The sequence below is a fragment of the Hyperolius riggenbachi genome, chromosome 8 (genome assembly GCF_040937935.1).
Source record: "Hyperolius riggenbachi isolate aHypRig1 chromosome 8, aHypRig1.pri, whole genome shotgun sequence".
NCBI lineage: Eukaryota > Metazoa > Chordata > Amphibia > Anura > Hyperoliidae > Hyperolius > Hyperolius riggenbachi.
The window spans coordinates 262,566,429-262,590,667 of NC_090653.1; the positions used below are offsets into that span (position 1 = coordinate 262,566,429).

General features: G+C 46.0%; 1 protein-coding gene across 4 annotated transcripts in view; it reads right to left on the reverse strand.

Annotated features, from left to right (window-relative positions):
- Positions 1-24,239, reverse strand: part of LOC137527813 (dual specificity testis-specific protein kinase 1-like) — a 105,091-nt gene that overhangs the window by 24,613 nt on the left and 56,239 nt on the right. For all 4 annotated transcript variants that reach the window (XM_068248751.1, XM_068248749.1, XM_068248752.1 and 1 more), the window contains exon 3: positions 2,055-2,176. In XM_068248751.1, coding sequence (XP_068104852.1) covers positions 2,055-2,176 — 122 coding nt within the window. The remainder of the gene's footprint in view (positions 1-2,054; positions 2,177-24,239) is intronic.

Here is a 24,239-nt window from a genome sequence, read left to right on the forward strand (position 1 = left end):
TAAAATGAATTGAAGTCTGTCGGCTCTGTTCCTCTCCCCCTGCTCTGGCTCCTCCCCCTGCCCCCCCCCCCCCCCCCCATTGACCTGTGGCAGCCGGGGTCACACAATGTACCCAGAGTAGTTTGTCGCGGCAGGGAAGAAGAGTAGGAATGCTGAAGACATTGCTTCTGCCAGCTCTGCAGCCCTGCCACGACGAGACGAACGACCCTGGGTGCACGTGTATGTCCCCTGCTCCCAGAACTCAATAGGAGGGGAGAAGAGGGAGGAGCCAAAGCCGGAGGGGTTGGGGGAGTAACAGAACCGCCAGTATTCAATTTTGGACATTTGCCGCAGTGAGACGGCCACTTTACGTTTTGACCGGTCAGAACCCGGTCCCGAAGTGGCTAGACTTCATGTTCTGGCTGTAGCATATACAAGCTCTGACAACCAGCGTTGGGATCTACAAAAATGTCAGACCCGTGGTCCATACTTTTACCGCACACGATAATTATAGAACCTGATGAACATCGGTGCTGCCAAGATTGACAATTTGACCAATTCTCGGCCGTAATTGGTGGCATGTATAGATCAGACATGCTGGAAAATCTTGGGCCCACATGCTCGATCGTGTGCGTGCCGATAATGGCCTCTGGCCACTGTCCCCCCTAATCAGAGGAGGATCATCCACCAGGCAACCTAGGCAGGTGCCTGGGACATAGTGGGTGTAAAACGGGCCCAACTGCCACCTTCTCTGACCTCTCTCCACTTCAGCTTACCAAATCAACTACCTTGCCTAGAGCCCATTACATCTTAACTACTTGCCAACCGCTCCACGCCGATTGGCGTGAACGTGGCGGTGGCCCCAGGACCACTCCACGCCGGCATGAATGCCTTCTTATGGGGCTTGCAGGAGAGCGTGTGCCGATGCGTTTGCATCTCCGCTCGGATGACAGAGCTCCACTCTGCCTTCAGTCTCCCAGCGGCCATCACCGCTCGGAGACTGTTAGGTGGCGAAACCACCATCTAACAACTATGTACAGTGCTGCGATCTACAGCAGCGCTGTACTGAGGACAGCCATGTGACATGACTGTGCCCCTAGGGGACACAGGAGCGATCCGCTGTGATAGGCTGACATGTCAGAGGGAGGGAAAAAAAATATTTTTTAAAAAATGCACAATTTTATTAAACAAACAACAATATTTGTAAAGAAAAAAAAATAGATAAACATTGGGGGAGTGATCAGAGCCCACCAACAGAGAGCTCTGTTGGTGGGGAGAAAAGGGAGGGAATCACTTGTGTGCTGAGTTGCGCAGCCCTGCAGCGAGCCCTTAAAGCTGCAGTGACCCATTTAGTAAAAAATGGCCTGGTCACTAGGGGCGGGGGTTAACACAGCGGTCCTCAAGTGGTTAATCCATCTCTGTCCCCAATGTTTTATGCTCCCCCATTGCCCGTGCAGTTATACTTTATCTGTCCGCCATCCGCGTGCCCCACGTGACTACCAGCATAGAGCATGTGTGATGTCACACGCCCCACGTGCTATAACACTGGTAACCACTTGGGGGCGCAAATGCAGAGGTACAATGAAGACACTCAGCGTAGACGACGGACAGGTGTGTCACTGCACAAGCACCAGCAGTATAACTGCACGGGCATCAGCAGATTTTTATCTAAGTGATTGGTCCTGCTGGAAATATGGGTCTGTGTATTGGCAGGCAACTGGCAAGATGTAAATGTTTTATTGCCAATCTTACGCCACATACAGACTGTGGAGAAACTTAACTAGTTAAAAAAAAAATTGTTCATGATAGTTTCAGGTGACCGTTTACCCACAAATCAGTAATTTTCCTTGTAGTGAAAGTGACAGGTTTAATCAGGACAAATGTTTCAGGGCAACAAACCATCAGTCTCACATTCACTATGCAGGGCACACTGGGACTGACTGAAAACAATAGACTAGGAAGAAGTAAACAGACACGCGACAAGTCCCTATTATCACCCATTCTATTGGGTACATGAAATTCAGCTGCTTAGGCTGATTTTTACATTTCTTCTTCAACATACAAGACACGCCCACCTGACAATGTTTGGGTGAGACAATTTCTGCAGCAGAGTTATCTCCCGGACAATCCCCTCTTCATCCACCTCGTTCTTGTAGATCTTCACCACCATGCTCTTACCGCCGGGACTGTGGGACACCTGCAGGACAACAAAACGTCAGCAACCAATCACATTCCACGCCTGCCGCCACTGGTATGAATGCTGCTTGCATCACTGTGTAAAAGTGTGCTCACTTAAAGCGGAACTGTAAATTGGAAAAAAAAACAACAACACACTGTTTCCCTTACCTGGGGCTTCCCCAAGCCCCTAGCAGCTGTCCTGTCCTGTGCCAGTCCTCCATGATCTTCTGTTCTGCCCCCGCCAGCTCGTTTTGTTACCGTCGTCTTGCAAGTCGACGGCAACTGCGCCTGCGTGACCTGGGCTATGCAAAGCTTTCTTCGCGTTCCAGCCCACAGTAGCGGCCTGCACCATTATCGCTAATGGCGCAGGATGCTATTGCGGGATGGAACGTGAAGAAACCTGAAGTGAAAATAAACGTATGATTTGTATGCAGCTAAAAAAATAGGATATTAGTAGCAAAGAAGAGTCTCTCGTTTTCCAGGAAGAGTTAAAAAACTTCAGTTGCTATCTATGCAAAAGAGCTTCTCTGAGCTATTCGACGCAGCCGGCGCCTCCATAGACTGTTTTCTGAAGCACTTAAGGGGCCCATACACTGGTCGATTTCAGCCATCGATTGATCGATCCTATCAAATCAGCCGATGGATTTGCAATTGATTTTGATCAATTTGATCTGACAGGATGGAAAATCTAGGTCGATCTGCTGCTGGCAGCAGATCGATGGCCCATAGAGTTGCATTGGACCTACTGGTCCAATGATGCATTTAGATCAATTTCCAATAGATTTCAGAAATCTGTTCCTAGCGTGTGGCACACATCAGATTCCTGTAAGATTCGACTTGACAGGCATCTAACAAATCTGACGGTCGAATCTGCTGAAAATCTATCAGTGTATGGCCACCTTAAAACAGCCAGGAAACAGTGAGAGACAGCTTGGGATAAGGTTTTACTGCAGGAAAGTTCAAAGGGTCATTAGCTCTGCTTTCTGTTATAACTGAAAAGACAGTTTGCGCAACTGTGACAGAATGATGCAAAAAAAAAACCCCAAAAAAACTATATAACTGAAGATAAAGATAGGAGACTCTTCTTTGCTACGAATGTTCTGTTCATTATCCATACTGCACATACAATTCATCATAAGGTTTTCTCCGCTTCAGGTTTGCTTCATGTGCAGTGTTAAGCGACGGCCATGGTGCTTACCGCTTAAGCAATGTCCATTCAAATGGCCAAATCCCTCAATTAATCCCCATTTGCGTTTTGCAGGTACAATCCCGCTTCGTCAGGCAAATAGTGAGCAACTATATCCATTAAGCTAGCCAAGCGCCTCACAGAGGCGTACCTGCGAAACGCATTGCGCTGTGGAGTAGTCAAAGCTTTTTGGACTGAAAACGTGTATATCCGTGTCTTCTATGGAGAGGCAAGTCCACCATTACCTCCCATTTTTATCAATGTTAAGAAACCGTTGTTTTTACTCTTTTAGCGCCTCTGCTCCAGCCGCTTTGTATTGCGATTCGCTACCCTTGGGGGAGGGGTGATTCTCTCCTTTCCTTTCTACAGAGAGCGACTTCTTAACCTGAGAGGGGTCAGGTCATATGCTCCACCGGAGCAGTGCTTTTCAGCGCTGCTAGATTTGGGCGCAGCCGGCGCCTCCATAGACTTCAATAGGAATCATTCCTATTGAAGTGCTCAGTGAGTAACGTCGGCTCCGTCAGAAGACAGAGCCGAAGTTGCTTAAAAACATAATAATTCGGCCTCCAGCAATCACTGGAAGCCGAATTATTTCATTCCTACACTATCCATGTCGGCCTGGAGGGGGAATAGTAATTAAATCGGCCCAGACTTGTGCAGAAGCAGGATCAGCTATATAACGCTGTATCCTGCGCCCAAGTCTACCGGCGCCGATTTCAAATGTACGCATGCTCCACACCTGCCAAATCAGTGGATACCTTTGTGTTACCCCATGTTTTGTAAGTATAATACCAATGTCTCATATAGACGTAAATATTCCTGTAATAATCTGGACCCTTAGGGGCTCTTGGTCTCCCTTTTTGTTTTGAAGGATACCCGAGGTGACATGGCATGAGATAGACATGTGTATGTACAGTGCCAAGCACACAAATAACTAGGCTGTGTTCCTTTTTTTCCTTCTCTGCCTGAAAGTGTTAAACATCAGTTATGCAAGTGCCAGTTCCTGTCTGAGTCAGGAATGGGTCAGACTACAGTGTGACCCTCACTGATGAGAAAAGAAAGAAATTACAACTATAAAACACTTTCCTAGCAGAAAATTGCTTCTGAGAGCAGGAGAGAGATAAAACGGGCCAATTGTTCATAGATTTTAGCTCTGGCATACTTCAATGAATGTGACACATTCATGAATGTGAGCAAAAACAAAACCGTAAAAAAAATAAAATAAAAAAAAAAAATAAATAAATAAATACAAAGTAGATTTAACTATAAAATAAAACTGTGGAATATCTTAAGTCATTTTTAGGAGAAGGATGATAAATACAATAGTTAATTTCATTAGTTTATTTTCACCTCGGGTGGCCTTTAAAATAACATCCAGCTCAACCAACACTAAAGGTCAATACACAAGAACAAAATGGCCGCTTCTATTGTCTGTGAGGAGGGCCTCAGGAGTCACAGCACATGTATAGAGCATTAGATAACACTCACGCAGCCAGTGGAGACGCAGTATAATATTTACAGAAGCCTGTGTGTAAACTGGGGCTGTATAGGACATAACAGAATGCAGGGAGAGAATACACAGAATACACACATTGTGCACTGAACAAACAATGACAGAATAGGGGCTGTGTTCTCAAAGACACAATACCAGAGGCAACATGGTCTACGCAAAGTGAAAAGGATCAAGTGAAAGAACATCCCAACCTATGAAAAAGAGACCTGCCATTTCTGGAAGTTTTGGTGCCGTAAACCAACATCTCTTAAAGCGGTATTGTCACCATAAAAAACAAATTTCAACAGCAACTGGTCTGAGTGTATTAAGCTCCTTGGCGGTAACCCCGTGTGTGACACGGGGTAAGCCGTCGGAGGGTGCCGCTCAGGCCCTGCTGGGCCGATTTACATAATTTTTTTTTTTGCTGGACGCAGCTGGCACTTTGCTAGCTGTGCCAGCACACCGATCACCGCCGCCCCGCTCCCGATCGCCGCTATCCGTTGCGGCGCAGGGCCCCCCCAGACCCCATGCGCTGCCTGGCCAATCAGTGCCAGGCAGTGCCGAGGGGTGGATCGGGACTCCCAATGACGTCACAACGTCATCCCGCCCCGTCGCCATGGTTCTTTGAACGGGATTTCCTGATCGGAGATCGCCCTGGGCTCGCTACATGATTTAAAAAAAAAAAAAAACCTGCTGTGCTGCCTCCTGGCGGAATGTTTCAAACCGCCAGGAGGGTTAAGTGATAAAGATGCTAATCCTGCATTCAAAACTTGCAAAACGTTTTCTGCTGTTATGGTTTGTAGTTATCACATACTTTAGGAGCACTGGCCCTAGTGCCAAACCGTGCCAAAAAGTTGAATGGGAGGTCTTTTTATCTATAATATATTCATCCTCTTCCATTTATTTCCCAGCCTAGCTGCTTATCAGAAACACCCTCTGATTACTTGTGTTTACAAGCAAGGCTGAGGCGACTCAGTGATTGGATGTGTAAATAAAAAAAATAGACAGTGTAGTTCCTAGTATACACCTCAGTGGGAGTGTCTGAAGACTCTGGGAGGAAGGCAGCTAATGAATACACAATGAGCAAGAGAAGGGAGGGGGGAAAACAAGAGTCAGGGAGGATATGATGTCAGCATTAGCTTGGCAAGATGGCCACTGCCTAGAATAGGATTTTCTGCTTTTCCTTTATAAAATTCACAGGAATCATTACGTGGATAGCCCAACACATCTGTATGTATCATTATGTAAGTAGAAGTAGCATTTATCTACTTATATATGTGTTTTTTATTTCTAGGTTAGCATGGGTGTCGCTTGTTCTTTAACCACTTGCCGACCGCACACTCATACCGTGCGGCGGCAAAGTAATAGCTGGAGGACCAGCGACGCACATCTGCATCGCCAGGTGCCTCCCTAATTAATCAGGAAAGGCCGCTCGCGCGAGCGGCCGATTCCTGTTAGATCACGGGGCGGGTCTCCGTGAATAGCCTGCGAGCCGCTGATCGCGGCTCGCAGACAATGTAAACGCAGGAGTCAGATCGGCGATCCCCGGCCAATCAGCGGCCGGGGATCGCCGCCATGTGACAGAGGACAGCCTGTCACAGGCTGCACAGGACGGATAGCGTCCTGTGCTGCCCCGATCGCCAGGGGTGAGAGGGAGGGGGAATTTTGCAGTGGAGGGGGGCTCTCAGGTGCCCCCCCCCCCACAACACCCAAGCAGGCAGGAGCGATCAGACCCCCCCCCCCCTGCACATCATCCCCATAGGGGGGAAAAAAGGGGGGGGGCGATCTGATCGCTCTGCCTGAAACCTGATCTGTGCTGGGGGCTGCACAGCCCACCCAGCACAGATCATAAAAAACACGCTGGTCCTTAAGGGGGGGGGGGGGGGGGGGGTAAAGGCTGAGTCCTCAAGTGGTTAACATTTGTAGCGGACGCAGGTTAGGCACTGGAGATCTAGTGGCCGAAGAGAACAGCAGGATACTATTATTATTATTACAGATTTATAAAGTGCCAACATATTCCATGGTGCTGTACAAAGCAAGAAACAAAGTTGGTACATAAGAATACAGACAATGGCATACACAAATATACAAAATGCAGAATTGGTACAAAATACAGAACTGGTAATTACAGTGACAAAAGTAACATGATGAATAAAATGTATAAAAGAAATCCAAGACACAAAAGGGTAAGAGAGCCATGCCCTTGCGAGCTTACAATCTTACTATCGTTCGTCCTGTCAGGCAGGGCTGTGGATATGGTACAAAAATCATATGACTCCAACTCCTTAGTTTATGAAACCACCGACTCCCAACTCCGGCTCCAGGTACCCAAAATTGCTCCGACTCCAACTCCTTAGTCTAATACTTACCAGGGCTGTGGATTTGGTACAAAAATTCACTTGACTGACTCTTCAGTTTATGAAAAGACCAACTCCATCTTCGACTCCAGGTACCCAAAATTGCTTTGACTCCGATTCCAACTCCACGGTCCTGCTGTCAGGTGCAGCTCTGCGGAATGTTTCTGAGAGTTGCAAAGTCAGTACAAATAATACCTGGTCTCCCAGAGTCCTCTGGGTGGAGAATTTTACATAGCTAAACAGAATAGGCTGTGGCATTAATGGGAGGGCAGGCTACATACCAATATTATAATTATTTATATAGCGCCCACATCTTCTAAAACGCTGTACAGAGTATATTGCCTAGTCACTTGTCTGTCCCTCAGAGGAGCTCACAATCTACTCCCCACCATAGTCATGTGTCTATGTATGTATCGTATAGTCTAGTGTATGCATCATAGTCTAGGGCCAATTTAGAGGGAAGCCCGTTAACTTATATGTATGTTTTTGGCATGTGAAAGGAAACCGGAGTGGCCGGAGGAAACCCACACAGACACGGGAAGAACATACTAACTCCATGCAGATAGTGCCCCGGCTGGGATTCGAAGTGGGGACCCAGCGCTGCAAAGCAAAAGTGCTATTCACTATGCCACCGTGATGTCCAATATATAGATAAGTGAAGTGTTTCTGATACTGTAATCAGGAAAATTAACATACAAGTGAATAATTTGCTGCAATTTACTATACATCACTACAGGGCCTCTTTAACTAGTAATCTTCCATATTTGAAGAGAGCGTCCTTGAAAAGTGCTATTTCAGCAGCAGAAGCGTCTCTGGGCGGAAATAATCAGTGTACGCTGTACAGCATGTTCACCTAGTGATGTCAGCGGGGGACAGACAGGAAGGGCTCAGTCAGTGTTTGGGAAACGCTGGACGCTGGTCGCTCGCTTTAACGAGGCAAGCACTTCCTGAGACGGCCAGCGGGGAGACCAGAGGGCATCGCAGTCCAGGAACTCCTGCCAGGTACACTGTGTGGCCAAACTATGAGGACAGACGTAACCCCAACACACCCACCCAGTATGTGCTTATCCCACAGAAATCACCCCAGTACGGTCATATTCAGACAGACTGCTTAAAGTGGGATACAATCACAATTAAATAAATGTGTTTTTCTACTTTTCATTAACCATACAGAATTTCATATTTGCTTTAGTGCACAAGTTATATTGTCTGGTTACAAATTACAAGTTCCCAAAGTATAGTTTATCTGCTCTGAAAGCGGCCATTGCATTTTATTGCATAGCTGCTGTATTTATATATTAAAATCTATCTAGGGATCACTTCTCAGCTCTTACTGCTTCTCAGCTCAGTACAGCTCAGTTTCGGCAGTTTGCTAATATTTACTAAATGTTTCTGACAAAGGAATGTAAACAAAAGATAATGTTATCACCTCTGCGGATGCGGCCAGAAGCTTTCCACTAAAGCACAAAGTGCTTTTTGAATGCTGTTCTGCTACAATTTTTCGTGGTAGTAGATTTTATGCTGTAAATAATCTTTTAGAACAAAGAGTAAATGCTGAGTGTCATACCACTTTAATATTATAGGTATACCCAGATCCCTACATTGTATACATAACATTTTGTAAAGGTATAACGTGGGGTATCCTAGTTAGTCTACAATCACAGTGCTGCGTTGTAGTGCGACATAATGGACGCATAGGAACCAGGGGCAAACCCAGGATTTTCAAGGGGGGGATTCCTGAAAGGTTTCCCTCAGCCATGCACAATACAGTATAATAATATGGTAGGACATCATACTGGGTACACATAATGCAATTTCCCGTCCGACCCACCGACAACAGGATTGATGAAGAGCAGTTTGGATACAGATAATAATGAGGACAGCCGACATCGCTAATGAAGGGGAAAGTGAAGCATTCACACAGCAGGGCAAAGGGCTGTGCTCATACCTGACTGTTAAGTTCCCCAGAGCTGCTCCAAGCTCTGTACACAGGCTGCTACTCCATCCAAAGTCAACTGTAGTAGAGAAAGAAAGGGGGCAGTGTTGTGAGCTGCAGGATGCCTGCAGATATTCTGGTGTCTCAACGTGTGCCTCTCCCCAAACATGGTCACAGCCATGGCCTGAGGGGGGATTCTGGGCAGCTGTAATCCCCCCCTGCGTTTGCCTATGGGAACATTGCACTGCAATGTAAAACCTATGCGACTCTCACAGTGCGTCCAGTATGGTGCGATCTGAGTGCAGCATCCCAACGCACTGCATGCAGTATGTTACCCCATAATGCGCAGGTTGACCTTGACTGTGAAGCATACTTGTCATTGACTGCATGCTTCACTGTATGCAACGCAATGGTTGTAGAACGTGCGGTACTCTAATTTAATACTTTTGTTTTATATAACTTAAAGTGAACCTCCAGACTAAACATCTACTCAGCAGCACTGAAAAGGCTTGGCGTTGCTTTCATAGTTTCACAGCATCAAAACTTTGTTTTTCTTAGCCAAGCCTCACTTTTAGCTGCACAGAAGCTAAGCTCCACCCCATCAAACAAATTTGCCCTGGTATTTTTCCCCTGATCCTGTGCAAAGCATGATGGGATTTCTGATGTTGTTCTCGTTGCCTAGTGTGCGCAGCTGGGAAGGGTGATCAGGACACAGGACAGTTGGAACTGTGTCTCATGCTCCCTGTCATCTCCTTTCAACCAAAAAGATGGCTGCCCCCATGAAATCACAAACATTTAGCATAACTAATGTAACTTAATAACAGTATGTTTGTGTAGGCTGAAGTCCCTTTTTAAATAAAAAATTACTCTCAAGGCGGTCATACTCTGGTCGATATTTTCCAGCGATATCTGGTCGATTTGATGAAATGAAATTGGTGCCGCAAAGGGTTCACGTTCAATCAATTTTCATCTGAAATTAATTTGATTGAAGGAGGAGGATATCGCTCGATTGTTCGGGGGTCAGGAGAGCGTCGCTAGCGCCGATCAATTTCAGGACCACCGAGGCCGCAGCGGAGCTTACATTCACCTGTCCGCTGGTGCTTCCTTCCATGTCTTCCCTCCACCACTGCATGCTCCTCCCCGTCTTCCCTCCACCGCTGCATGCTCCTCCCTGTCTTCCCTCCAATGCTGCATGCTCATCCCTGTCTTCCCTCCACTGCTGCATGCTCATCCCTGTCTTCCCTCCACTGCTGCATGCTCCTCCGTCTTCCCTCCACCGCTGCATGCTCATCCCTGTCTTCCCTCCACTGCTGCATGCTCCTCCCTGTCTTACCTCCACTGCTGCATGCTCCTCCGTCTTCCCTCCACCGCTGCATGCTCCTCCCTGTCTTCCCTCCACTGCTGCATGCTCCTCCCTGTCTTCTCTCCCCTGGGGCGCTTGTGTCATGTCACAAACAATAGAGGACAAACACTAGAGCCTCTAGTGGTCATGTAAGGTAGGTACCGCAGTACTCCTAGTGTTCCGCCTCTAGCATGTAGTCACGAGACGCATTGTCAAATGTGTGGAGGGATTCGATCATAGAGATCCCCCACATATAAGGCAGAGAGCTGGCCACATTGACCAGTGTATTGCCAGCTTAAAATGGACCTGAACTCAAAACTTCCTCTCTGCTCTAAAAGATAAGCAACAGCAGAATAACCTTTACAGAAAAACATTTCTTTGTAACCGCTTGCATAACTCCTGCAATAAATCTGCAGTGTGTCTACTTCCTCCTTTTATGGAAGCAGACAGGGTTACCATCCTGTGTTTACATATTAGCTGTGTCTGCAGAGACTGATGCATTTCTGTGCTGATGCAGCTGAGAGATCAAATCACACTTGTGATTTCTTACAAATGACGAGGGGAAATTAGACAGGTTCTTCTCTCTAAAAGCACACAGGGTACATTTCTCTGCGTTTTCCTTGGGTCCCGTGCAAGAGTTCAGGTCCGCATTAAGTTAAAAGACATACAATGTTTGTTTTTTAAATCAGTCCATGTTTTTTTAAATCAGTCAGATCTGATGCAGACCATGGCTGCAGGGATTGCCAGGAAATAGCAGCCAGGAGATACTACGCTGGAACTGTGTATTTCGTATAGGAAGATCAATCATTACGCAGGGCTGTGGCCTCTAATCATCGTAATAACCACAGCTATATGTTTTAAGATGTAATTAGGCGGTTGTAAAGAAATTATGGTGTGTATCATTTTCTCCAGACCTGGAATGCAGTCATGTGGGGCAAGGAGGCGGGGCCACAATAGTTCTCTTCGGCATGGCAACAGCATCATAGGAGAAATTACATTGGGGAGGAGCTACCAGAGGTGAATTCACTTGGTAAATATGAGATTTCCACGTACATGTAAAGAGGGTGCAGCAGAAATTTGGCCACTAGAGATACCTATTAGTAGAATACCTGTAATAGTACCAATACTCTATCGGGCAGTGGTAATTCAGAATCAGAAAAGTTTATTTCACCAAGCATGAGCGATCATGCCCGGAATTATTCTTGGCACATACATATAGCTCGGGAGGAAGACAGAGAAGAATACATAGGGACAGAGATAAGTTACATTACATAGCGCATAAGATTTACATCATGCATGCATCACAGTTCGTTTAGAGGCCTAGAGATGACCAGCGGTTCGCCTTGTTTGCCTTGTGAGGCGGTTACTTCAGTTGACTGACCAGGAGTGACGCAGCCCACCCCTCGGCTTGTGCTGATGGAAGTATGTGGTGGGAGTTCAAGTGGCTGACAGCCGATGGAAAGAGTTTCTATGTATAGCAGTCTTTGTAGGGATGGCACGGAGCCTCCGGCCCAGAGGGAGCAGACTGAAGTAACGGTGACCCGGGTGCGAGGGATCATTTGCAATCCTCAATGCTCTGGATTTCAGTGTCTTGTTGTGCAATAGAGCAAGTGAGGGGGGGGGGGCAGCCGGTGACCCTCTCCGCCGACCTAATGACCCTCTGTAGTTTGAGCTTGTTGCTGGCAGTGGCGCCAGCATACCAGACTAACATGGAAGAGCAGAGGATTGACTCAATGGTGGTGGAGTAGAAGCTGGCCAGAATTTCTTGGGTCATGCCGACCTTCCTCAGCTGCCGTAGGAAGAAGAGTCTCTGCTGGGCCTTCCGTTGGATGGCAGTGATATTGAACTTCCAGCTGAGATCGCAGGAGGCGGGCGTAGGGCACTCTGGCCACCTCGATGCCATCAATATGGATTGGAGGTGGGGTGGGAGAAGACCTCCTGAAGTCAATGATTAGTTCGACAGTCTTTGCTGTGTTAAGCACCAGCCTGTTCTCCTTGCTCCAGTTGCAGATTCTCTCCACCTGCTGACAGTACTCGTGGATATTATCCTTAGTGACAAGGCCAACGATGGTGGTGTCATCAGCGAACTTGATGACCTTTACTATGTCTGCCTCCGATCTGCAATTGTTCGTGTAGAGGGAGAACAGTATCGGGGACAGCACACAGCCTTGAGGGGCCCCTGTATTTGTTGTCACTGCTTGGGAGCGGATGTTGCCCAGCCTGACGACTTGGGACCTGTTGGTGAGAAAGTCCGTGATCCACAGGCATAGGCTTGAGTGAACGCCTAGTGCAGCTGGGTCCTCTTGAAGTATGCGCGGACAGACGGTATTGAAAGCCGAGCTAAAGTCAAGGAGAAGTATTCTGACATAGGTGTTTGGCCTGTCGAGGTGGTCATTGATGTGCTCCATTCAGATATTAATTGCATCATCGGTAGACCTGTTTGCTCTGTAGGCGAACTGGTAGGGGTCAAGTAGGGGCGAGGTGGAGAGCTTGAGGTAGGCTAGGACCACATGTTCCAGGGTTTTCATGACAGATGTCAGGGCCACAGGACTGAAATTGTTAAGGTCCACGACTCCCCTGCTTCTTTGGAACAGGGATGATGGTTGACATCTTGAAGCACATGGGAACCTTGCTTTCCTGCAGTAACTTGGTGAAGATGTCGCAGAGGATGGGAGCAAGTTGATGACAGCAGGTTTTCAGGCAGGCAGGAGATACGCCGTCGGGGCCGGAGGCTTTCCTGGGGCTTAGCGTTTATAGGAGGCGCCGGACATCAGCCTCACTCACCGCCAGCGGATTCGGGATGTTGCTCGCAGGGCCTGGAGCGGGGGTGGTCGATACCAGACGCCCCTTCCGTACCTGGTTCTCGAACCTGCAGTAAAATCTGCTATTCCAATAGTTAAATTCCGAAACTTAAACCTAACCTTATTCTCACAGGACATATTCCTCTGCCTATGACAAACCCTAACAACCCCCCCAACCTCCCCCCGCCACCTATCCCTAACCAACCACCCGCTCACCTGATGCCTAAACCTAACCGCCCTGCCCCCCACCGCCATCCTGGACGATATCCATGATGCCTTCACGCCAAATATGCCCTCCCTTCAGGTAAAGAACCAGAAGTGGGAGTGACACGGATCTCCCGTGCATGCGCAGTAGACACAGACTGACGCGACTGAGCAAGTTACCGGGGTTGATCACGGGAGGACGGCGAGGGACTCAGACGTATTTATGGGGCTGGAGGAAGCCGCGGGTAAGTATCGATTCTTTATATACTTTAAGGGGTCATTCTCACTACAGCGATTAGTGGGCAATTCCTGCTAATTGCCAATGCGCTAGCGCTTTTTAAAGCACTAGTGCATTAGTAACTCCGCCGATCTTGGGTGTTTCCACGCTTAGCAGCAATCGCAAACGTGTTGCATGCAGCATTTTGCCGCGATTCTCGAGCGATCGTGGTACAGTGCTTAAAACGCTAATCGCGATTGACTGAAATCACGAGGGTGTCCAGTGATTTTACCGCTCCTATCGCTAAGCGCTACCGTTTTGCACTTTTCCGTGTGAATGGACTCTCAAGGACACCTGAAGTGAGAGGGATATGGAGGCTTCCATATTTATTTGCAAACCATACCAGTTGCCTGGCTGTCCTGCTGATCTCTCATGCATCAGTAATGTCTGAATCACACACCTGAAACAAGCATGTGCCACATCCAGTCAGACTTCAGTCAAGCCTCTGATCTGCATGCTTGTTCGGGGTCTATGGCTAAGTAGGATTAGATGTAGAGGATCAGCAGAATAGCCAGGCAATTGGCAGTAATTAAAGCGGACCTGAACTCAGAACTCCCTCTCTGCTCTAAAAGATAAACAACAGCATAACAACCTTTAAAGGGGAACTGAAGTAAGAGGTATACGGAGGCTGCCATGTTTATTTCCTTTTAAGCAATACCAGTTGCCTGGCAGCCCTGCTGATGTATTTGGCTGCAGTAGTGTCTGAATCACACCAGAAACAAGCATGCAGCTAATCTTGTCAGATCTGACAGTAATGTCAGAAACACCTGATCTGCTGCATGCTTGTTCAGGGGCTATGGCTAATAGTATTAGAGGCAGAGGATCAGCAGGGCTGCCAGGCAACTGGTATTGCTTAAAAGGAAATAGACATGGCAGCCTCCATATATCTCTCTCTTCAGCTCCCCTTTAAAGAAAAACATTTCTTTGTTACAGCTGATACAAATTCTGCAATAAACCTGCAGTGTGTCTACTTCCTGCTTTCATGGAAGCAGACATAGGGTTAACATGCTGCGCTTACAAATTAGCTGCCACGCTGACACAGCTGAGAGATCAAATTTCAGTGGTGATTAGTCACAGTTGAGGGGGAATTAGACAGGCTAAACTCTCTAAATACATACAGGGTGTCTTTCTCTGCTTTCCTTCTGTCATGTGCCAGAGTTCAGGTCCACTTTAATGGACCAATAGGGGTGATCCACTATTCAGGTAGCATAGCTCCCAACTGTCCCTCTTTTGGTGGGACAGTGCCTCTTTGGGAATTTAATCCCCCTGTCCCTCTTTCTCCCTCGTTGGTCCCTCTTCCAGGACAAATCTATGTAAATGAATGCATTTTTTTGTTTACTGAAAAATGTGTTTAATTGACTCTAAACTTTATTGCCATCCTTTAAATTGATGTACTGTATTTCTTCATTTCAAATGTTAACTTGAAGGAAAATGCACCAGGATAGAAAGGGCCAGTGTGTTTGAATTATAAAACAGCACATTTTTCTTATTAAATCTTTATAGTATGCGTGACTAGGGGTGTGATGGGGGCGTGGTTAGAGGGGTGGCTTAAGTGTCCCCCTTTCTGATCTCAAAAAGTTGGGAGGTATGCTTGTAGTTACTGGGATAGTAAAGTAACTATCCCAGTAATGGCATAGTAAAGCATGCCACCCATCACTTCTGTAGTAAATGAGGTCTGTAGTGTGTATCAGATACTGCCACGGATGCAGGATACAGACATAATACCAGCATTATAGGCAGCCTTGTCTAGCAGATATGCCTGCTGTCTGTGGCCTGAAGATCGCAGCCTCCTCATACCATGCAGACCGGCATCCGGAAACTGTTGCAGGCAGCAGAGTATAAATATAGGTGGCTGAGGTTTGAGGTTCCACATTCTGGTTGGAAACTCCCTCAACTAACTTCTAAAACTTTGTAAAAGTCTCCTCTACAACTTGCTACACGACTGCAAAATGTGAGTGCTGCAGCCAATGAGCTTCCGCTAAAGAAAGACTACTCGTTTCCTGGCTGTCATATTGATACCTGGCCTTTGCGACATATGTCAGCTTTCCCAGGAAATAACATTCTTTATCACATTATCTCCACAGGTTTCAGGTCTGTACTGAAACAAGGTCAGCTGGCACCTAAAGCGAAGACATCAAAGCCCCTCCTCTGCAGATAGCTAGAATTATCTAACTAACTATTAACCTGGTGTTGCAACATGTGCATCAAGACAGAATACCACACACTATACTAAGGTCTGTTCCCACTATGTGACTTTTCCAATGGCCAGCGATTTTTTGGAACGCCATCGTTTCCAAGATCTCGCAACATGGGTACAAGTGCACATTTACGCGAATGATGTTTAGAGACGCATTGGGTCGGATCTTTAAGATCAATTGACTTCCCGTTCACGCCTGTCGTGTTCCGTTGTGTATACTTGCCAGCCGGAGATGAATCATGGAACGCTCATCATCGGGGGACGTTGCTGGATCCATCTTCCTCCGTCGGGTGGTGAGTATTTAGCTTAAAGAGAACCAGAGGTGGAACTTCCGGGAAGGGGGGACAGATGGGACACAGAAGCATGTTTTCTGCGTAATGACATGGCTGCGTATCCCCCAACCGCCGCTCTCTTCCCCCCCTCCTCTGCCATGCTATAGCAACCTGAGTTTAGCGACAATATTTGTCACTAACTCGGAGGTAAACAGAGGGAAGAGGAATTCCCTGCTTCAAATGCCCGCCAGGGGCGTTCCTGCAGGGTTTCCTGAGCTGCCATTGGGCAGCTTCCTCCCCTGGCCGCGCCCCCTGCCACTCCCCTGCACGCTATGAGACGCACAGTCTCTCAGCGCAGCGTCGTGACCCAGAGGTCACACAAGTGTAAGTGGGCCATTGCAGCCCACGGTAGTGGTGCTTTTTGTGGCTACCTGATCTGCTCAGCCCTGCGGATCAGGTAGCCTACTTTCTTTTATATATTTTTATATATTTAAAAAAAATAAAATAAAAATGATTTAGCTTATTATTGACAGGGCCGGATTTACCATAAGGCACAGTAGGCATTTGTCTACAGGCGCCTGATGATGGAAAGGCGGGCTCAGTACCCTCCCCAAGTGCCACCCTCCCCTCTTCCCTATGCAGAGTTCCAAACAGAACATTAATGAGAGGGTCTCGCATTCCATTGACCAGATCTCCCTTCATTTCTAGCTACCCAATACTTGGAGGCACCTCAAGTTACTTAATACGGAGGATAGATCTAGCTACCTAATGCTAAGGGACACCGGTAGCTACCCATGATGGGCAAGGGAAGTAAGGTACAAGTGACAGCTGGGATAGACAGCACACTTGCAGTTTGGTAGGTGTCTGTAGCGTCATGGAGGGCAAAGACTAAGGTGCCAGGACATCTGTATCTATAGGCTCTCGTGAGGTAAATCCGGGCCTGATTGTTGAAAACTATTTCATAGAAGAGGTGCACAAGTAGAGGAGGAAACAAACTTTCCTGTAAAAGGGCTATAGCTATAGCTTCTTCAATCAGGTTACTTCAAGTCACTAGACTAAAGGTGCTTTCACAACATTAATGGATGTTGCGTCGCCCATCGGGTATTCGATCCCGTTTGGCAACATCGCTGGGCTGCACAGATGAGAGCAGGACTGTGGAGGCGGAGTCGGGGCAATTTTGGGTACCTAGAGTCGGAGTCGGTGGTTTCAATAAACTGAAGCTTTCATTGTCTGTGCTCACTTGCTGAAGCATTGAAAAGAAAGAATGAAATGACTCCAAATTATTGACTTAAAGAGACTCCGTAACAAAAATTGCATCCTGTTTTTTATCATCCTACAAGTTCCAAAAGCTATTCTAATGTATTCTGGCTTACTGCAGCACTTTATACTATCACAGTCTCTGTAATAAATCAACTTATCTCACTCTTGTCAGACTTGTCAGGCCTGTGTCTGGAAGGCTGCCAAGTTCTTCGGTGTTGTGGTTCTGCTATGAACTCCCCCTTCCAGGCCCCTCTATGAACACTGCCTGTGTGTTATTTAGATTAGAGCAGCTTCTCTCTTCTCTCTTATCTTTTACAAGCTGGATAAATCGTCCTCTGAGCTGGCTGGGCTTTCACATAGTGAAGAATTACTGACAAGGGCAAAGCTGTTTGCAGGAAGAAAAGAGCAGCCTGAAACTTCAGTGCATGAGAGATGCAGGGGGAAAGAAACACACAAATGATCTCTTGAGATTCAAAAGAAGTATTTTCTATGTGTGGACATACTGTACATCAACCTACTTCCTGTTTTGGTGGCCATTTTGTTTGTTTATAAACAAACTTTTTAAAACTGTTTTTAACCACTTTTAATGCGGCGGGGAGCGGCGAAATTGTGACAGAGGGTAATAGGAGATGTCCCCTAACGCACTGGTATGTTTACTTTTGTGTGATTTTAACAATACAGATTCTCTTTAAAGAGACACTGAAGCGAAAAAAAAACTATGATATGATGATTTGTATGTGTAGTACAGCTAAGAAATACAACATTAAGATCAGATACATCAGTCTAATTGTTTCCAATACAGGAAGAGTTAAGAAACCCCAGTTATCTCTATACAAAAAAGCCATTATCTCTACGACTTTCAAAAGTCGTGGAGAGGGCTGTTTTCTGACTTTTATTATCTCAACTGTTAGTTAACTATTTACTTTTCCTCTGGCAGAGGAGAGTTCATTAGTTCACAGACTGCTCTGAAAGAATCATTTTGAATGCTGAGTGTTGTGTAATCTGCACATATTAGAGAATGATGCAAAGTTAGAAAAAAACACTATATACTTGAAAATAAAAATATGAGAATATTTTCTTTGCTGCTAATCTTCTAGTAATTATTCATAGTACACAACCAATTCATTATATCATAATTTTTTTTTTCGCTTCAGTGTCTCTTTAAAGTGGATCTGAGGTGAACTTTCATACATTGCATAATTGTGTTCCTTTCCTATTGTTTATAGGGCATTCCTCAAGCCAAATACTTTTTTTTTTGAATACTCTAATTCCCTATAAACTAAACAAGCCATGCCCACAGGTTTTCAGAGAGCCAAGGCACTTTCAGACAGTAGCAAGGGCTCATGGGAGCTCAGTCTGGGCAGGAGGAGGGGGAGGCATTACTAGCCAGAGATTTCAGAGGCAGAGGGGAGAAGGGAGGAGGAAGGGGGATTAGGTTTTTTTGCTCAAGATGCAGATAAGCTTGCTCAAGATGCAGATAAACATGGCTGCTGTCATTGTATCACAGGAAGAAATAATCATAATCTATTAAAGCTGTTTGCAGCTAGATTTGCTGTGTAAACTATCTAAACTTTAGATAAGATATATAGACAAGTTACTTGTCTATATATCTTACACAAGAGGCGTTTTGGTGAGGGGATGCACTAAGGGTACATACACACATCAGACTAAAATGAAAGATCACAGACCAATCTTACCACCCTTCATGTAGTATGAGAGCCATACTCTACACAGTCTTTTCTATGGAGCTGCACTCCACATCAGAAAAAAATCTTTGCAAGATGCTGCACACACAGATGCTGTACAGACACAAAAGATCAGTATCTGCAAAAGATCTGTTCCTGCCAAAAATCCATTCCTGCAAATTGCAATGATAGTCTATGAGATCTGCAGATCATCATACACACATGATTTAACTGACATTCATCTGCAGATCCAGCAATCATCCGCATATCTGAAAATCCATCCTGGTGGATCTGATCTGCAGATGAATGTCAGTTAAATCATGTGTGTATGATGATCTGCAGATCTCATAGACTATCATTGCAATTTGCAGGAATGGATTTTTGGCAGGAACAGATCTTTTGCAGATACTGATCTTTTGTGTCTGTACAGCATCTGTGTGTGCAGCATCTTGCAAAGATTTTTTTCTGATGTGGAGTTCAGCTCCATAGAAAAGACTGTGTAGAGTATGGCTCTCATACTACATGAAGGGTGGTAAGATTGGTCTGTGATCTTTCATTTTAGTCTGATGTGTGTATGTACCCTAAGGGGGGACCTCTGTTTATCCCTTCCGCGGTGGTGGCACTAGCCCCAGGAGTGCAGCACAGGGTGCTGTCCCTGGATTTATCCTGGCAATACTTTGCACCGTATATACTATTGCTTGGACTGTGAGTGGAGTTAGGAAGCGCAGTGGTTTGTTTGCTGTTTGTTGTTCAGAGTGGAATGACCCTTTCATTGCTGCAATCCCCTGTTTTTATTTCCCATTGAAAGTAATTGATTAAAATTTATAAAGGAATTCTCAGAATCAGATCAGCTTTATTCGGCAAGTACAGTAGTTTGTACATGGAATTATTTTTGGCACAGGCAAGATCAATAGTACACAAGACAAGATAAACAATAGTAGAACAAGGTATTGTTGATCTTGATACTGTATTTAGAACAGGAAAGGCCTTAATTTGGCCAAAACAAAGTAGCATTTGGGGGCCCTGCTTGCTACGCCATCAGGTCGATGTCCGGAGTTTGGTTTTAACACTTGTAAGCTGCTATGAGGTCATTCTGCTTCCTCGGGTAACAGCAGAGTATTGTGTGGGACTCTGAGAATTCCTGCGTTGTCCATTCTGCTAAATGACATCTCTTTCCCAGCAGAGACAGACGCTGCAGTCACAGAGTGCTGCTAGGCCTCCGGGCACAATGTGGGCACACAATACCACTCATAACAGAACTGGAAAGTCTTGTGGCTTTGGAAAAGGAAGAGGAGGAATGGTTACTGTTCATCAGCAGAGGCAAGGGAGCCAATGCACCTCACACAGCCTGCACCATGTTTGAAGTGGCTGACCACAGAAAACTTTTTATAACTCTCACAGCCACTACTTACATGTACTAATCTGCCTTAGTAACCACAAAGGTAATAGCTGATTGGCTAGTAGAAGATGGCTGAAAATGGGTTCTAGGATCAGACATTTAAAGGGAACCTGAGGTGAGAGGGATATGGAGGCTGCTATAACTATTTCCTTTTAAAGTATACCTGAGATGACGATAATGGGTATATTTATACTGACCTGGGGCTTCCTCCAGCCCCATTAGGTGCATGTCCCTTAATCCATTCTAAGGGGGGGCGTGCCCACTGCCTCAATATCTTCTGAGAGGGGGTGAGCAGGCGTACATAAAAAAAAGGCGCACAGAAGTTTACGCGCCCAGTAATGCCGAAAATAAAATATCGGTATCCATTACCAAAAATGTAATATGAAAGTGTAAAATATCAGTATTAAATACCAATATTTAACTATGGCTAAACCTAACCTCACACAGAACCCTCCCCCGACTTCTAACCCAAACACCCACCAGCACACACTACCTGCCTGGTCCATAGCCCCTCCCCCCTTCTCGTATACACTACCTGCCAGGTAGGTGCCTTACCATAAACCCCCCAGCACCCCCCCCATAAACGACTTGTCTGTCACCTAACCACCACTCCGAAATAAGTTCAAGTGCTGCAGTATGCCATAGGTGCCTACAGAAATATCAGCATTGAGTCATAACTTGGGTGCCCAAATTACAGCTCAATGCTGATGATTCTATAGGCGCCTATGGTGGTGGCGCCCAAATTGCATTCTTCGGGTGCACATTGCCCCACATTGCTTTCTTGTAAGGGGGTGTGGCCATCAGGTGGGGGGTGTAGTCTGGGCTCGTGCATAGGTAATGTGACCTTGCAAATAAAGCAATAAATTTAAGTATTTAGCATCATTTTATTTTTTTACAGCACTTTGGATTATATGAGCCACGTTGGGTTGTGCTGGGGGCAGGCAACCCGCCAGGAAAATTCCTAGAACTGAGCCTTAAATTATAGTTGCGTCCTCTCGCTGCCCGCGTGCGTGGAAGTCAGGGGTCTCTGTGCTGCACTTGGCAGAAGCCGGATTTTACCCTGTAATAGGCGCTCCAATAAAACAGGATCGTCTTTCACACAATTTAATTAAAAAAACACTGAAGAAAAAAACCTGTTTAGGAGCAGTTATGTTGGGCACTGCCAGCCAGTAAAATCTTGTCTATTCCTTTGAAGCACTTTTGTTTCGACTGGTCTACCCAGTGCTGTATGACAAAATCTGAGACTCCCTTATTCCAAAGCTAAAAGTTTCCTCTACAGACCTTCAATTCTGTTCCCAAGAGTCTTGAACACTACCTGACTTCTGGTGTCCTGTCTGTTTTGCAGCCCAACACCGATAACAAGTTGAGGCTTTTTTTTTTTTTTTTTTTACTACAATGGAACTGTAGTTAAAAGAACATAATAAATAAAAATGTATATTTGTTTACAGTATTCATTTGTTAATTATTTAGTCAGTTTTTGAACATTGTAAAACGTTTCCTCACCGTGATTTACAGGATGACATCTCTGCGGAATGTTCCTTTACTGGGAGTTCTAAAGCCAGTACAAATGAGACCTGGTATCCCAGAATGCTTGGGGGCGGGAGAATCCAGCATAATAAACAAAATAGGCCAAGCCTCAATGGGGGGGGGGGGGGGTTACATATTGATATACAGCAATAGGAAGGGATTCTGATGCTGAAACCAAGATATTTAATGTAAAAGTGGGTATTCCTAAATTTACTGCATTCTACTATCTGCCACTACAGGGCTTTTAAGTTTCCAAAGGACTAAGGTAATATTAGCGTTGTCAGGTTTTTAATGCAGACACAGACATTTTTTTAGAAAAAGATTTGGGAATGGGAGATACAGTAACTTCCTGTATCAGTTACATGAGTCACTAATAGCAGGAAGTAAAGGAAAATGTCAATAAGATGAGCAATGACAGCAATAATCCAAGCATCTGAAAGAATACTCCTTGGTGTCTATTCAGTCAGTAAACTAACAGCTTCCATAGGCGTCCCACAGCTGGTCGCTCATAGGTATCTGATGGCCAAGCCAAGTTTAGGGTGCACCCATCTAATGCGGTGGCTGGACAGTGTACTGGTTAAAGGCTCTACCTCTGACACAGGCTGGGCTAGAATCTTGGCACTTCATGTTCACTAAGCCAGCACCTATTCAGTGAGGGGAGTAGGAGACCTTGGGCAAGACTCCCTAAACACTGCTACTGTCTACAGAGCACACGCTAGTGGCTGCAGCTCAAGTGCTTCAAGTCCGCCATGAGAAAAGTGTATGTTATTTGTCGTCTAATGACTGGGACCCTTGCTCTTCAAGCCCAAAGTATGTAATCTTCCTCACAGAAAGAAAAATGGCTTAAAACACAAAATGCAGTGTAAGCATCAGATAACTTCCCTCCTATGAGGATATTAAAGGGGTTCTGTTGCACTTTACAAAAACTGCCACTTACCTGTCGCTTCTATTGGCCGCCTGCAGCTGGAACTTACCGCACCGTCCTCCGATCACCCGTTCCCCGCCGCCGGCCCGGTGTAATTATTCATTTAACTAGACGAATAGAAGTGCAGCCGCGGGCGCACACGTGCTCGCTCCTGTGTGCGACAGCGGGAGTTTACTGCGCAGGCAGTGAAGGGCAACAGAACCTCCTTTAAAAACAACATAAATGATGAATTCGACAACCAAGTAATTTTGTAAGTAACCCCAAGCTCATCAGGTAAAGTGGAAACCGGTTGAATCCAGAGCGAATGAGGTCCCCTAAACTGAGAGCCGCCAACACTCCAGATTCAACCGGTCAGCACGTTACCTGGTGACGCTGGATTACTGAAGAAAAGCATTGTTCAGTGGTTAATAAAACTTTAATTAGAACATACTTCTCCTTAGATCCTTAGAGGAGGCAAGTTGTCTCATGCTTACATTCTTCATCTATTTTTTGTGTCTTTATGGGCTCAGACTATTCTTTTTAACTTATCACTGATTCTACACGGTTTAAGTTTTCTTAACTGTACAATGTTTTTGAACCATGGACGGACCATAGACACAAGTGAACATGGACAAATCTCTCCATCTGCCCCGAGAGTGGCTACATTATGGTTAACCCATTCTGGGCTGCTAGGAGTTACAGGAATGGTAGAAGACACCTCCTGGAGGCTCGGTGAGTATTTTATGCCGCAAGGTGGGGGATTTGGTTTTTTTTGTGATCGGCATCAGACGGTCCCGCCGGAGCTGAGTACCAGAAGTCTTGCTGTATAATTTAGATCAGGGGTCCCCAAACCTTCTCGGTCAAGGGCCGGGTCAACATACTTCAGACTCCTGGGGGGCCGGAACATACATAAAATGAGGTTGAAAAACATTACATTGAATATTGATATTCATTAATATTAGTAGCTATTGATTTCCCCCATTCATGCCCGGAGGAGAACTCCCAGCAGCAGCCATTCAGTCATGTATGCCTGAAGAATGTCCTTGTGCACCAGACAGTGACGCATACCCAGGAGTCAACTTGCCATTCAGTTGGACAGCAGTGTCGCCTGATGCAGAATTGGATTGGAAGCCAGTGAATTGCTGCTTGCCGGCTTCTACAGTACGTGGATGGGTGATGCCAGCACTGTGGGCCACCGATATTAAAAAGTGCAGTCGGCCACATCTATAAGTTATACATTTTG